Below are 17,106 nucleotides of genomic sequence, written 5' to 3'. Positions count from 1 at the left end.
CATGGAAAATAAAATATTGACGCTTTTTACTGGTGGTAGGACCTTTTGGAGTCCGCACGGGTAGGTATCACCACCCCGCATATTTCTGCCGTGAAGCAGTAATTGGTTTTCGGGTTGAAGAGTGGGACAGCCGTTGTAACTATACTGAGACCTTAGAACTCATATCTCGAGGTGGGTGGCGGCATTTACATTGTAGATGTCTATGGGCTCCAGTAACCACTTAACACCAGGTGGGCTGCTTCGTCGTATTTTATTGATTTGTTTGTATATTTATTGTGTTTTTTAAGCGTACAATACTTAAGAGCAAGTACTTAATGAAATCGTATCCCAAAATAGCTATATGCATTACGTATAATAAATCCATTAGGTCCCATTAAATTTTGACATACCAAAACTAAGAAACGTTGATAAACGACCTAAACCTTTAAGGTTAAGGCAATAGACGACCGTTTTAATTGAACGTGTTTATTATCCCGTACGATGCTCAAGCCATCCAAGTTTGCTCGTGGTAAATAAACTGAAACTAGCTGAACAAACGTAAGGCGACCGCAGCTGTCGAACGCCAGGATTTGCTTTGAACGAACTCACTGACCCGTCCCGGTTCCTACTATTACTTGACTTAACACGATTAATTGTATAACATTCATGTTCGATTTCTAAAATTTGAACATAAGTACCTAAAGCGATTGAATTAAAAAAATATTCCAAAGAAAGTGGAAAAAAGTTTTAGTTTGCTCCTAGTCCTGCTGATAATGAAAATTAACAGAATAAATTTGTAAGACTCGTAGAATTTGGACTATCATTCTAAATTAGAACCTTATCTTAACATGCAAGTACAGTAAGTCTGAGCCTAGGGAGGCAGATTTTACGTGCGGCAAATTTGGATACCGATTTTTTCTCTTCTGTCTCTAAGCAAATCCACCAGATTTCTGTAAGAATACATATACTCTGGTGTGTTACGTAAAGAAGTCAACGCGAGATTGTGTTGATTACTTTTCTCTTTCTTTTCATTGTACATTTAGGATCTTCTATGTTCTAAATTTTGCTGATGTGAAAAGTTTTTCTTGGCTAGAAACTTAACAGACCACTCAATAGTAACGTGTGAATCCATCTCAGTACCTAAATTATACTTATTTATTAATTCTATTGAGTTTTAATCGAAACGTATCTCCAAGCATTTATTTGTTTATTTTTTTTCAGAGTGCGCTGCGCTTTCTTGTTTATCAAGCTTTTAAATCAACTTACTTAATTAATCAAAGTATCAAATTGTTGCAGACAACAATCAAAATACTGCATTTTTAACTAATTATAAACAGAATATGCTTCTACTGAAATGATATTTTTAATGACAATCTCGTGACAGCGGTATTCGTCTTTCAACATCAATTTATCTTCAAGTCCTTTCACTTAGAAACTACTTATTCACTCTCTCTTTAATTCTGTTAATGTAGATTTTAATACACCAAAGAATAGAATTCAATACAGAAGACTTTACAAAAACAAAACATCGATAACATAATTAAAGTTTTTTTGCTATTTCGATTTACTGCTAAAAGTGTTTTCACAAAGACAAATCTCAAAGCAAATCCTTACTACAAAGGAAAACACCAAAATTGAAACGCATATATCATCAGTTTATTTGCGAGGATATCGTTTCCAATTCAGCAATCTGTCAGAACGGTATTTGTTTTTTTTTTTTTCAATAACAAGGACAAAGGTAAACACGTTTAGATGCAGACGTACTTTTTTAATCCAATGAAAACAAAACAACGGATCGAAACATATTACTCTCCTGTTTAGACTAAAAAAGGATTTTAAAATAGAACGTACGTTGTGTTTGTATTCGAGTATGAGGAACGAAATATAGAAATCAGCTTACTTTGGTTTCCTGTCTATTCTTCAAATATTTTACAACATATTTTGCAATCAAAAATAAATCTATCTTTAATTTAAAAACAACTTCGGTTAATTCGATACTATATCGAGGGGTAAAAATCTATTTGATTTAAATTACCAATTTGGAAAATTGATGAGAACAAAAAATTTAAGCTATTTCAATGGAGTAAGAAGCTAACTAAAGTATTTGCAAAATTTCTATTTGACGGAATAGACGACATGAAAACGCGCTCTTTTTTTTTAATACGCTTTTATTTGCTTCAGACGTATGTATGTTTGTAACGGAATCTTTGAACATGATTTTGACCCCCTTCAAAACGTCGGATTAACTCGAAATTTGATATCCCACGCTTTTTTTTTACAATAAAATCATTTTTTCTTACACTATTTTTAATTCAAATTTATTATAATTTATTTTCTATTTTTTAGTTGAATTTTCTATAAGAGCGTATTTTGTTAGTTTTTTTAAACTATTATTTATTTGTTACATGACATCAAAAATGAATCGATTCTTAATTGCTATACAAATAGTTTCATTTATCGTCATCATTATGAAAGCCGACAAAAATCTGTAAAAATTTTCAATATTAACGTTTCAACATCGCTACGGCCGAATAACTCGGTTCGCTCGACATCGGCACGATTTATAACTACGGGGCCCGATCCGTTGATTACGCGCCCTCCGCTCTTTAACTCCAATTACGTACTCGTGATACCATTGTAACGAACCAGCTCAGTGCAGGACATTAGTTTTACATTCGTAATACGGAACGCGAACACGAGCTTCTTACAGAGATCAATTGCAGTTGTAGATTTGGGAATACAAATTGGGCTTTTTTGACTAATTTACGGAATGTAGAACACAAAGATCGCTGACTTCAAGGCACTCGAGGCCAGAAAAACTCATAGTATTAATACTATATAGCACTTAGTATCATATAGAATAATATAATAATGATTTTATGATAATAATCAACATTAGCAGATTATGCAAGATTAACCTTGAATATTTTTTATCACTGAGTTAATAAAACTTTGTACGTGTCTTTGTTGAAGCCAATCTGGTCCAAATCGCACCTGCGATCTTATTAAAACTTCCGATAAAACTGGATCGCAAAAAAGTTTTCCAGCTAAGCTATTGAAATTAATCAAAGAATGACTATTCACATTTTTTGTCTTCATTTCGACTTTTTCGATAGGAATTTCCGAAATAACATTGAGATTTGGTGGCTAATATCTCGACATAACGCTGCTGACATAATATCATTTTCATTCTAATTAATATACACAGCGTTCGATAGTTGATAAATTATTCTTAAACTTTGTTATTTCTTACAATATTTAGCCATATGAAATACATTTGATTGATTTTTTAACCTAAAGTACATTGCATTGTTCATACATTATGGCTTGATTTCATACATTCAAATAACAAACGCTGCCCAGTACCAATACTCCATGGCCGATTTCTCTTCAACTCCGATTATAATTATCATATTGTGCTCGTGTGTGGCTTACATAACCGATCTTATTCCTAAGCGTTCCCGCACCATGTGGGCAGCTGAGCACACCATTATAATAGTTGTAAGACATAGCACAAGACGGGCGTACTTTTAGTTCATATGTAATATTAATACAATGAAGCATACCCGCCACTGTATTCTACCAGCTTTCCTTCATCGGGAAGATGAGATTCGCTGAGTGCGATCGACATGAGACATCGATATTATAGCGATGAAGCTTTCTAGCTACAATGGCAGTTTTAGGCCCGGGACAGGCACTTGGCTCGCGGTCATGAAGCGTACGCACATTCCACGCGTCAAACGTCAGTAAAGTTGATAGTAAACTTTAGATGCGGAGGCAGCCACGGTTGCTATCCTTCTTATGTGTCGCAGTGAGCATTTGTTTAGGGCACCTTTTCTAACCCTGTTCCCGGCTGAACCAGTAAAGCAGTGCCTCCCTAAATAGAGCGGTTTTGTCACCATAATGCAGAACGGAAGGGACCACGATGTATACTATACCCTTAAAGCCACCAACGTCCAGTAGTCAGACAAAGACCAACGTCATCGCGTCAAGTCTCTCTACCTCCTCCCGTCGCCGTAGGAATAAACTGTAATCGAAGTCTTTTGCGGTCTATTGTGCAGGATATATTAACGTGCACAAGTGTACACGCCAGACACAGGTGCACATACTCATCCTTGTCTTTCTAGACCCAGTGGAACGGAGACCGTTACGGCTGGAGAAAGACAGGTGGAACAGTTTGGTGAAAAAAGTCACTGAGGTTCAGTACTTTTTCACACACCTTTAACCTCCTTCTACGATACCCACGGGAAGATATGAGGTGATGCTATTCTATTCCACCAGCACCATACGGCTATGGTGCAAAATATATAGAGCCATAATTCCCTTGTAGCAAATGATTTCAATATTGTATTTGCCCTGAAATACTTTGGTTGTTGGTATTCAAGAGCCCTCCTTGGTTAAGCTCCCTTAATGTGAAAGCAATACAAACTTTTTCGTCAAGTGTCCCTCCAATCAACTAAGTTTCCTCGCCTCGTTGAACTACCCCTCGATGCTCATCCGTTTCGATTCGATTTGCTTTTTAAGATATTTCAACAAGTAAGTATCACTAAGTAAAACTATTGCAGTAAAATAGCTAAATCGAAAATCGACCTTTTTTTCCCTACCTATTCTAGTAACCTCGAGGTTCTAGATTCTAGATTCGCCGAATTAGCTCACGGGGCTCAAATCTGATGACGTTGCTAACACGAACTCTAGCAAGAGCTGTGCTTCGCAGAATCTACCACCGGATCGGAAACGCGACCCACTGAGAAGAACCGGCAAGAAACTCAGTGGGCTGTGTCTGTGGGTTAATTTACTCGCCGAGCCCTTCGTCGCAAGCGACGCGGCGACGGGTTCGACGAGAACTATGATCGGTGCTCGAGGTACCTAAAAGCACTGTTAGTGGATCAGGAGGATCCGAAAGGACGTGTTTTGGACGAAGTCGACTGCTTTCTATTCGGTCCGCAGGATCTGAAATGAAATCGACCAATAAGCATAGACAACATCAAATTTTGATTAATTATATGAATTGCTTTTTTTTTTGTTTTAGTATGTATTCTCATATGGGATAAGACGAGCATTTTTTCCAAAAAAAAAGAAAGTATTAAGCACGCGAATAGTTAGGAGCAAACTGATAAAAGAAAGTAGGTACTGTGAGAAATACAAACCGATGAAAAAGGTGGTGACACGTATTGTTATGCCTATTTGTATATACATATTATCTCAATTTAGGTTTAAAAAGCGTGGTTATATAAATAATTTACGAAAGAGAATTGTTCTTTAGAAAATTTCTCCTCAGATCTCTTTCAAAACTAACATATAATGACCCAACTAAATTACGTCATAATAAATATAACATTTTAATTAAAATTTTCGAACAAGACCCGAACAAACTTCACATATTTCGGTTATGAATACAGCACCAAAAATTGTAGGTCTCCGCGGAGGTGCTCAAAACGAAACTCATAATAAAATCGCACAAACAGCATTCGTTTAACCTGTGCACCGATACAGAGGCGTACTCAGATAAAGTATTTTATGAATGAAAACACTTTAACATAATTTCATTTCATACGTAAATCGATTAAATAATTATGTGTAATTTGAAAGATAAAATTAGTAATGAACCAGACATGTATTTAAAGAGAAACGACACCGTTAGTTCAGCTTAAAAATAATCTACGAATAAGAAAAATGAAAAGTAAGTCAAAATTCGTAAGTGAGTCCAAAATTATAATAAAAAAAACACAAAATGTGTGCAATTCTCACGTGGTAGAAGTGAAACCTTCCAAAATTAAAATACCTAGTCAGGTCATAAGTATTGTCACACAGTAAAAACTTTTCTTTTAGAATGCTGGCCACAAAAAAGTTTATTGAATTCGAATTTCGAATTGTTCATGAAAATAAAAAAGGTATACTTTTAGAATTTTACTCATTTTTAAATGTGGAGTGGACGCTTAAAGAAGACCGTGTTGCAGTTATTGCGTTGCATCGTTGCGGTTACGCGCCAATTCAAATTTTTAACATACTGAAAATTTTGAATATAACCAAAAGATTCGTTTATCGTACCATCAAACGATACAATGAAGACTCTAGTGTAGATGACAGGTCAAGAAGTGGTTTCCCTCGGTCTGTTAGGACTCCAGCAGTGATAAAAGCTGTGAAGGCGCGAATTCAAAGAAATCCCAAACGTAAGCAGAAACCGTTGGCCCTGCAGATGGGGTTAAGTAGAACCACGGTGAAAAGGGTGTTAAATGAAGACTTAGGGCTTCGGGCATATCGAAGAAAAACAGGACATCGTTTGAATGCTCGTCTAATGGACCTGAGACTGAAGAGATGCCACGCTTTGTTGAAGCGGTACGCGGGAAAAAAATATCGGGAAATTCTTTTTTCGGATGAAAAAATTTTTACCGTAGAAGAGAGCTACAACAAACAAAATGATAAGGTGTACGCACACAGTAGTGAAGAAGCGAGCAACCGTATTCCGCGTGTCCAACGAGGTCATTTTCCATCCTCGCTCATGGTATGGTTGGGAGTTTCTTATTGGGGCTTAACAGAGGTACATTTTTGTGAGAAAGGTGTAAAAACGAATGCAGTTGTGTATCAAAATACAGTCCTGACGAACCTTGTGGAACCTGTTTCTCATACCATGTTCAATAACAGGCACTGGGTATTCCAACAAGATTCGGCGCCAGCTCATAGAGCGAAGAGCACACAAGACTAGCTGGCGGCGCGTGAAATCGACTTCATCCGGCACGAAGACTGGCCCTCCTCCAGTCCAGATTTGAATCCGTTAGATTACAAGATATGGCAACACTTGGAGGAAAAGGCGTGCTCAAAGCCTCATCCCAATTTGGAGTCACTCAAGACATCCTTGATTAAGGCAGCCGCCGATATTGACATGGACCTCGTTCGTGCTGCGATAGACGACTGGCCGCGCAGATTGAAGGCCTGTATTCAAAATCACGGAGGTCATTTTGAATAAACTTTAGTGTCATAAGAATCTATGTTTTGTCAAGTTCATTTTGGTATATGAAAGGTTACATAATGAATAAACTTGTTTCAATTATTTTACATTAAACGTGTGACAGAATTTATGACCTGACTAGGTACAATTATCCTAAACGTCTTAAGTATATATAAAATTTTGTCATTAGTAAATAATTGTAAGGTAGCGCCCTCTGTGAATTGATATTTTAATTTCACGTATAATCCTAAATTAAAATTCACTACAAGAGCTTTCATACACACGTTAGTATTAAAAAATCTCACAGATGGCGCTGTATTAAATAGTATGTATATTTCTGTCTCATTCTTTGCTGGCTTCATCCTACACATTTTTGTATTTGTGTCTCTTACCTGTCGTTTTTTCCGTTGCATCCGGTTTGAAATCACAACGATTCTAAAGAAGTTTTCATTTCAAAAACACAACAATCAAATATTATTTTTAAAGATCGACGAACAAGTTCATGACGAATTTTATCTAATTGCTGAAGCGTACAAGAAACATTATATAAATGCCGCCACAAGTTGGACCCGAATTGCCTAAAAGTTATCTGCCTCATGTCAGAAATAGTATAATGGTAACTGGCTTGACGCCTTAAATACCCTCTACTCGCTCTGAGTAGCCTCAGAACTATTATTTTTTATAAAACAATGCTGTCGTTCATCGTCAAACATTTTTTTTACGCGTATGAGGCGTATATTAACTCCGAATTCAAACCACACTACCGTTACAGGTACTAAGTCACAGATGCTTTGAAGCCAACAAAATGGATCTCCGATAAAATGTCGCATAGATAATCAAATATCAATCGATCTGACTCCGCACCAGTGTTACCGGCACATTTGGCGAGCGTAAACTGGAAGGCACACGGTTGTGGCAAACAAATTAGAGAGGACGATGTTTGCGCCACGAGCGTACCGAGTGCCGGCACACGACACCGGGGAAAAAGAACCCAAAGTACAAACGTACTCGTCCCGATACTAATGTCTACACTCACTTTATGCGCTATCCATAAATATAAATACGAAGGGGAATTTAAACAGAACACACCAACTAAATATATTTACTCGCCCTCCCTAAGTTCACAAAAAACAATTCAAAAGATTTTTCTGTTATACAATTTTCGCCTTTATTTATCTAATAGAAATAAACGTTGATTTGATTTGAAACGTTGATAAAAGTTGATTTACTTGTGACAGTTTAGACTACAAAGTTCTTCTATTTAGAAAGTTTTTTTTCATAACCTTGCTTCACACCTAGAAATATAAATGATAACATCTTAGTGACTACAACGAAATATAATTAATACAAAATAAACAAAAACGAAATGCTAATGGAATAAAATAAAATGGGCCTAAAAGCGTGACGTGCGAATTAGCACAGTAAACTACAAGTGAACGCATCTCGCTATCCAGTTGAGCGTACTCGATAAATATAAGTCAACTGACTACAGAGTACCAAAAAGGAAAATAACAACAGCCCCGCATAGACGGGAGCGCGGCGCGGGGCCCAGGTGTTTCGTAGCTTACCCTCCATTTCTCAAAGTGAATCCACATTGCGGCCCGTATTTTATAATGACACAGGGAGTTTGCCCAAACGACGTATGCTCGCTGCCCACTCAAGGATTACCTTTAGGGTTGTGCCTTTTGTAGACGAAATCTTTTCGAGGACCGCGCGGTAAATAGTGCCAACATTTTCGGGTCAGGTCCCAGAGATAACGTAAACGATGGCTTTGGTTGACCGTTTAATGAATAGTGCAAATGATTCATACTTACACACAGAAGCTTAAATTTTAAACGCTAAGCTGAGTACGGGTTTATGAATTTTAAAAAACTTCGAGGTAATCGCTTTAAAAAACACTACTGCAAGAATTTAAACGTAAAATAAACACGAATGCATGTATGAACAGAATGAATACACGGTTACATAGTTGCGCTCGGACGTTCAAAACATGAGGTAACTAAGCTAATTAGTGCACCGCAACAGCGCTTGCGGAGGCTTTTTCCAGCGATCTTAATTAATGCATTTTCCTAAAGAACACCTGAGGCAGCCTCGGTTAAATTTTAATTACGTTATTAGAAGTGCGGTGAACCCTGACAGACTTTTGTGCTAAATAATGCAAAGATCTAAGGTACCTTTGAAGGGCGTCTCCTTGTGTTATTTTCATTATGACAATCACTCGAGGCGGTCTTACACTGTCTGAACTTGTAATTAGAACAAAAGTTTTTAAGGATTCTCTCCCAGAAGAAGCTGGGTCTTACGACTTAATAAATTTGTTAATTGAATTTATTGGCAGACATGCAGGTAATTTGACGAAGTTTGAAGCTTAATTGATTTAGGTGCTACAAGTTTCGATATTAATGGAAACACAATTGGTAACATAATTAAATTAAAAAAAAAAAGCAAATACGATATGCGATAATATTTGGATCTTAAAATACTCACAATCATCCAAATGCATGTACCAATTCGTGTACTTAAACCACATAGCTGATTTAATTACACCAATGGAATTTTCTGCACCAACTTCCCTTTTTTTTCGGTTAGCCGGAAAAGCCTCCGTAGTAAAATGAAAACTCAGTAAAATCTTTCTCTTCGTAGCGACATTATTCAAGCGTTAGTAAGTCTTGAAACGGACTTATTAAATTATTAAACTATATCTCTGTGAAGTTGTTGAGGTTTGGTTCTGGAATATCTTTTTAAAATTTTATTCGAGAGTTGCGTATTAATGAAATGTCTGAGTTTAGTGTTACACTACACTACATACCAGCTTCTAATATATATATATAAACAATTGAAGATTTACGATTTTATAGATGTTTTTATTAAGCCAGCACAAACTACTGAATTTCTAATGATGACATGGAAGGAGTTAAGATATTTTAGTTAAAGTAACTATTGACTTGAAAACTTTAAATAGTTACAAAACATATTTTTTTTCAATTATTCACATAGACCATACCCAAGAGGTTAGGGAAAAGTACTCAACGGCTCATTGGCTAAGCTAAAAATAAACAAACATGTGATATACAAAATGCTCACAGACAATTCGAGACATGAAAGCCAAAAACACTTAAAACTCACTGTGCTTAATCGCTCCTTGTGTTGTCATTACATAATTCTCTACCGCTGTAACAATAAAAACCGCTATTCAAGTACTGTATACATTGTATAAAGGCTACAGCAAATATGTTTAAGGCCTTGTTTATTTCGCATAAAGTATGACAAAAACCCTCGTTGGATGGTGAGCGCAGTATAGATTAACTGATGGACGAAAAGTAATGTCACCCTAGTTTTCTCCTTAAATAGACCATAGCTAATTAAAATTAATATATTCAATCCCATTCCTTCATAAGGTAACAATGATATCAATTTTTATATACTTATGGCCTTAAGCTGAGCTATATTTATTTTTACAAAAATCTGCTAACAAATCTTCAACCACAATTCATCATCATTCGGTGTCTTAGTGAAATCATTTTTACATTCCCGCTTCTGTCGAAGCACATTACTTGTTATGTAGCAACGTGTAGCCGCAACGTTGGCTGCTATAAGCACTCCCGTGCGGCACGAGAATATGTCACATGTCCCCCCGACTTCCGCAGACCTGCAGGGGCGACACCCGAGTAGAATTAAATAATGGATTGCCTTGCATAGCCAAACCAGCTTATTTTGTTTGTCATAAATGAAAATTTACGCCCGGAAATGAAACACTCCAGATTTAGCATCCCAGTCTTCCTCTATTACTACAAACTTAAAATACTGTTTCGATTTTTTCTCTTCAATATTGAAATTACTTTCAAAATGGTCTAGAATATTGATTCCGCTACTAATGTTGAATTAAATTCTTTATTAAGATGTCGCAAAATGAAAATAGCCCCACCAGGGTCTCACTGAAATTATTAATGTTTTCTTATCCACTGCGGTTTTTTATAGAACAGAAACAATATCATAAATGATCAAATTTCCATCAACATTGTTGATACGAAGCCAGAAAAAAATACAACAAAACAGAAAACAACAGAATCAATATCATAATTGATCAAATTTGCATCAACATTACAACATACGAAGTCAGAAAAAAATACAGCAAAACAGAAAACAACAGAATCAATATCATAACTGATCAAATTTCCATCAACATTGTGATACGAAGTCAGAAAAAAATACAACAAAACAGTAAACAAACACCTACAACATCGTACATCGGGAACAATAATAATCATAATAATGTAGAAACAGAAGCAAGATACTTAACCAAGCATACTACAAATAGGACGACCGGGACTTGTAATATTAATGGAATTGCCCAAGGTATGTTTGGATTTTACTCATTACGGGTATTATGCGGCCGTTTGCAAAATGATAAATGATTAGGGCACGATATTAAGAGGAGGAGACCGACTGCCGGAGCCGACGCTGTTTTGTTAATGTTTTACTGGGGCTTTGTTAGGCTTACTTATAATCCCTTACTTTACAAACATTCAATTTTGTTCCTATTTTTACAGAAAAAAGTTTTAGCGTAGACTATTTTAACTGTTAGTTATTGTAATTAAAATATTTTACTCGCATACCCTAATTAACGACGAACTTATATGTATTTTATCTCGCATTCCAACTCCTTAAAGATTATTAGTAATAACATAATAAAACAATAATACATTTAAGGGCTTTTCATAGAAATAAACAAATAATATAAGACCAAACTTAATTATCCACATTACTCACTATTGGAATATAATTATTGTGGTCCAGTCATATCGCACACCTAGGCCTGCAATAATTCATAGACGTAAAATAAATTACACGAACGCAATCTTACGAGGGCGAATGGCAATTAAGCAAAGGAACCGAGTTATTAACCGACACATATAAACTGTACATAACGCAAAAAGTGATCGATATAGCACTAATAACGCAGTTAGGGTGCCGGCCAGTAATGTGCACTCGATTGATATTTAATGGGTTCTCCGTGTTACAAGGAAAAATGTGGAAAATAATGACAAAACGACAATAACTTTACAAATATATACGATATTAATGATAACATACCATCTTCGAGAGAGCGTTTTTTAATTTGGTTGTACATCAAAATTTGTCGTTACGATTTTTATGCTATTCGGTTGTTGATTAAATAAACTAGTTACAACTAAACATCGATTCTTACCGTTTGTGAACAAAATACTGGTTTATAATTTAGATAATCCGTTGCACCAAAGTTTGTGTGTGTTGTTTTTTATATGGGATTACTGGTGGCCTGAAGGCCTTTCAAGTTTCACTAGGACAGGTGGGTGAGCAAAGGCTCGGCCAGGAGGAATGGGGATTTGCTAACAGCTGCCCGAGCACTTCCAAAGAAGACCTAACAACTCAAGAGAAGTTGCTTCGCAAATGAATCTCAACCGGATCGGAATCGCGACCCGCTGAGAAGATCCGGCGAGTTACTTAGCAGGCTGATGTATGGGTTAGGTTGCACGTCTAACTCTTTGCCAAGTTCGACGAGTACGGTTACCGGGGTCCCTAAGCCTGCTGTTAGAGCTGAAGACGTCCAGTTCTTGTGTCTTCTATCATCTAAGATTTATAGTATTTCACTCTCAAGCAGTAAAGCGTGCAAGCACACTAATGTGCTCTGCGTTTATAGCCAACTATTTTTTTAATTAAGTAATAATGAAACACCTTTTATTTTCTTTACTTACGTACCTGCCCACGAAGAAAATACTATATTTATTATTGTTGCCCGAATCGTATTATAAACCATGTTAAAAAATATTTACGTTAATCCAAATTATAGACTATTGCTGTGCCAACTTTCATGCAAATCTTCATTGCATTTCATGCAATCTGTTCAGCCATTGGCTAACACTCATTACAACTTACAAAAATTAACGTTTTATGATACTACTCGGTATATGAATAATATGAACAACGCATTGTTTCGTATTAGTATTAATTACAAACAGTCCATTCTTAATGTTTATAACACTCACGATTTTTGGGATATCAACAATCACCAATAGCTGTATTTAATTATCTTAGCGCAATAGAAGAGAATACAATTAGCACTCGAACGATTAATAGTTGTGATGCGTTTTGAGTAGACGTTCTTCCATTAAAACTTTATAGGTACTAAAATTAAATACAAAACACTTAAAATTCACTGTTTACAACATTCGAATGTTGTGTTAATAGTGCTCTGATCGACAGAGCATTTCAATTGTTTGTATTTAAAACTAAAACATAGTATTTTACTGTAGCATTTTCTTCGGTATTCGCGAATCGTATATGTCGGCGTTAAGCCAGGGTTTACACACATAAGTTCTTTTACAATGAAAATACAATACAATTCTATAAAACTTTAACATTACTTGTTTACAACAAAAAGCCACGCCTGAATTATTCAGTGGTTCTTACACAATTAGCCATTTTGTGTTGGTTATAGCAACTACAACTTCTTTTATACAAACAAATGTAATTACTGCGAAACAATTCACAAAATATAGCTTAATATTCACAATACATATTTTAGTGATTTTTACATGACTGACCTTTAATTTATTTTACATGAATTACTTTTAAGTAATATTAACTAACATTGTTATTATCCAGCCTAATCATAGATGGCGCCAACAACATCATTGCATAACAATTACAATTATTAATACTGTTAATTATAATATAAATTATTATTAATATTTACGCTTTATTCGTATTAAATCATTTATACAGTCATTTGTGCTTTTAAACAATAATATAAACATTAAACAAATATTCTGAACATTTTCACATCAAAACAGTGTCTGCTAATTATTAAATATGGTACAATAACAGTTTCATCTTGCTAATAATAAATAAATATTAACATAGAATAAACTATACTATATATTATTATGTTAATTATTGCCAATGGTGGCGTTTGCGCCCATATGTACGTATAACGTATATTAACTTTAACTGTATAATAGACTCATCGTCCGTGACCACGAAAACTGTAGGACTAGAAATCATATTGAAAATAATATTAAACGGCCGTCTGGTGTAGTGGTAAGTGACATGGTCACTACACAAGGGGGTCGCGGGTTCGAATCCCGCCAAGGGAAGATATTTGTATGATAAATATAAATGTCTTTTCCAGGGCTATGGATGTATATTAAATATATGTATGTGTATAATAAAAAAATTACATTAAAATTTATTTCCGTTATCTGGCACCTGTAACACAAGTTCTTTACGAACTTATCTACCGTAAAAGTATTTTAATTACTTAGGGACATATTGTAATTATTCCTATTTATTGAATTATGAATGAACTAAATAAGTTTAGAATTGTCATCAACACGAATGACTGTGATAATCTAACTCGACCTACCTTTTTTTTAATTGCTTGTCGGTGGACGAGCTCACAGACCACCTGGTGTTAAGTGGTTACTGGAGCCCATAGACATCTACAGCGCAAATGCGCCACCCACCTTAAGATATAAGTTCTAAGGTCTCAGTATAGTTACAACGGCTACAACACCCTTCAAACCGAAATGCATTACTGCTTCACGGCAGAAATAGGGGGGGGTGGTGGTACCTACCCGTGCGGACTCACAAGAGGTCCTAGCACCAGTAAAAATCGTGTACTAATGTTAGCAATGACCACAGGCGTATCCAGAGGAACGTCCAATCCGTCGCGAGAGACCTATCCCAGGTCTCTTCACCTCCATCAAACTACCAGAAGCCGAGCCCCCAAACGGAGTGGCGCCCCTGCTGGACTTCCCGCGGGGGCGCATGCGACCGGTATCTTTCCTTGGCGAGGGCCCTCATGGGAATGTAAGTACCTTGTCTACTTCATTTATTTATAACTAGCGACCCGCCTTCGCTTCGCTTCGGAAACATTAAATTTTATTATTGATAGCCGAGTCCCGCGATGTAACCTGCGGTTATTGTCGTAACGCGGGTGACGCCGCGGGGCGAAGCTAGTCTTTAAGAAAGTAAGTTACTCCTTATATCATCAGCTACCTATCAGTGAAAATCTCGTCAAAATCGGTCCAGCCGTTCCAGAGATAAGCCGGAACAAACAGACAAACAGACAGACAGACAGGACAGACAAAAATTGTAAAAAATGTTATTTTGGTGTATTTACCGTATATATATTCATATGCATGTAGTAAAAAGCGGTTATTTCAATATTACAAACAGACACTCCAATTTTATTTATATGTATAGATTGCCTACTTCATTACTACTTCTGGTGGGTGGCGCATTTACGTTGTAGATGTCTATGGGTTCCAATAACCACTTAACACCAGGGCTGTGAGCTCATCCACTCATCTAAGCAATAAAAAAAATAAAAATAAAATATTGTACTTTTCAATCTATTCATTAGATAGACGCTTGTACTGGCGACCCGCCCTCGCTTCGCTTCGGAAATTGTAATTTATTATTGATTTCTCCACTATTTAATGAATGTTGTTATACATATAAACCTTCCTCTTCAATCACTCCATCTATTAAAAAAAACCGCATCAAAATCCGTTGCGTAGTTTTAAAGATTTAAGCATACATAGGGATATAGGGACAGAGAAAGCGACTTTGTTTTGTACTATGTAATGATTTACTACTGATTCCAAATTAACAAATTTAGATCAAGATTTAATCCAAAAACGCTAAGATGTTGTCGTTCTTAACGTAAGGGTCATCATCGTCTGTCAAATTCATGTTTTGATCACTCGATTTCAGGAGAACGCCACCTTTCGCTTTGTTCACGCTTTTGCTTGATTGACTTTTTAAATTGCGTAGCACATGCTTGGACGAGTCGCCTTTGAATTTTGAAGCTAATTCTCCGAAATCGACGATTTTTTTCGTTTCATTATTTTCTGTTATCACTCTTGATTCTTCTTCTTTTGAAAAGGTGCTATTTTTTTCTAAAACATAGTTAAGTACATCAAAGACCATTTAAAGTATTCCCATACGTGCGTGACGCTACAAACAATATTCTTAATTAAATACAACCTCAACTACAGTTCTCACCGTTTTTAATTAATCCAACAATATTGTCGTAGGTAACTGTGTTTTTCAATTTCTTGAAAAACTCGTCCATTTTTTTATTTATACAAATCTGCCCATTACTGCAATCTGAATTTGTTGTGCCAGAATGTTTGAATGTTAGCTGACAAGTCCTTAAACTGACAGAAGCCAATTGCTTCTCATTTTAAGTAAGAAGTTTTTATTCAAATGCAATGAGTTTTAGTCATGTATAAATTTGGAATTTGATCAAATCACTGGGTCGCAGCTGGATTATATTGGCCCAAAATCAACATAGATTGCGTAGTTGAGCTATGGGGTCGATTGGAAGGTTTTTTTTTTATTTTACATATTAATACGCTCTCTGCAGATCCGTTATCATATTTCTTTCAGTCAGTGTACTATACGGTCGTATATACAAATCCAAAGACAACCACTACTAGACAATGCACTGTTTTAATGCTAAGAGCGTTAAAATCAAATCAACTACAAAACACTCTTATTTCAAAATGACATTAGTGGGACAATGCGCTTTTCAATATATTGTTTAGTTTTAAAAGACAATAGAAAGTAATAATTTGTATGCATCGAATTAAATAACACGGTTTTCTTCAAGCCACTACTACAAAATTGTTCTGCGTGGTCAGAAATGATATCATACACCAATGAACGTGTGAATATTATAAATACAGGTTGAATATGATGTATTCATTAATTAGGCACCTATGCTTAAATAAGTAGCAAGTTATTAAAATGAAATCAAAGTTGTATTTTGTTTCTTAAGTAACTTTGTATCTTGAACTTCCGAGTTTTTTCTTGGCCACTTAAAGTATACCACATGTCGCTTTTTCGCATTAAAAGTGTACAATTTCCAAAAATATTCGAAATTGAGTTAATATGCGGAGTTAATATACCAGTATTTTTCTCATAAATACTGTCAAAAGAGCGTAGTTTAGTTTTACTTTTTTCTTTTAGTTTACCCATGTTTTGACTATTATTAACAAAATGAATACATAATTTTATCTTACTTTAAAAGACAGATAATGTAACTGGTAAAAAATAAAAAATAAATGTTGCCAAGATGATTAATATTAAAAATATCATATGATAAACCCTAAACCTTTAAAACACTCTCCTGT

General features: G+C 35.6%; 2 protein-coding genes across 2 annotated transcripts in view; one reads left to right on the top strand and one right to left on the bottom strand.

The window, feature by feature from the left end:
• The window catches only part of LOC114246907 (discoidin domain-containing receptor 2), a 187,570-nt gene that overhangs the window by 145,494 nt on the left and 24,970 nt on the right, over window positions 1-17,106 (top strand). The window contains exon 12 of the mRNA XM_089730385.1: window positions 14,606-14,773. Within this exon, the coding sequence (XP_089586511.1) occupies window positions 14,606-14,773 (168 nt within the window). The remainder of the gene's footprint in view (window positions 1-14,605; window positions 14,774-17,106) is intronic.
• Window positions 15,374-16,217, bottom strand: LOC114246914 (uncharacterized). Its single transcript, XM_028179655.2, has 2 exons — window positions 15,974-16,217; window positions 15,374-15,867 (listed from the first exon to the last, which is right to left on the bottom strand). Exons 1-2 carry the CDS (start codon window positions 16,041-16,043, stop codon window positions 15,596-15,598), a joined length of 342 nt encoding a protein of 113 aa, XP_028035456.2. The 5' UTR covers window positions 16,044-16,217; the 3' UTR covers window positions 15,374-15,595.

Source organism: Bombyx mandarina, chromosome 01, assembly GCF_030267445.1.
Source record: "Bombyx mandarina strain Sakado chromosome 01, ASM3026744v2".
Taxonomy (NCBI): Eukaryota; Metazoa; Arthropoda; class Insecta; order Lepidoptera; family Bombycidae; genus Bombyx; species Bombyx mandarina.
This window is presented reverse-complemented; position numbering and strand designations above follow the sequence as displayed.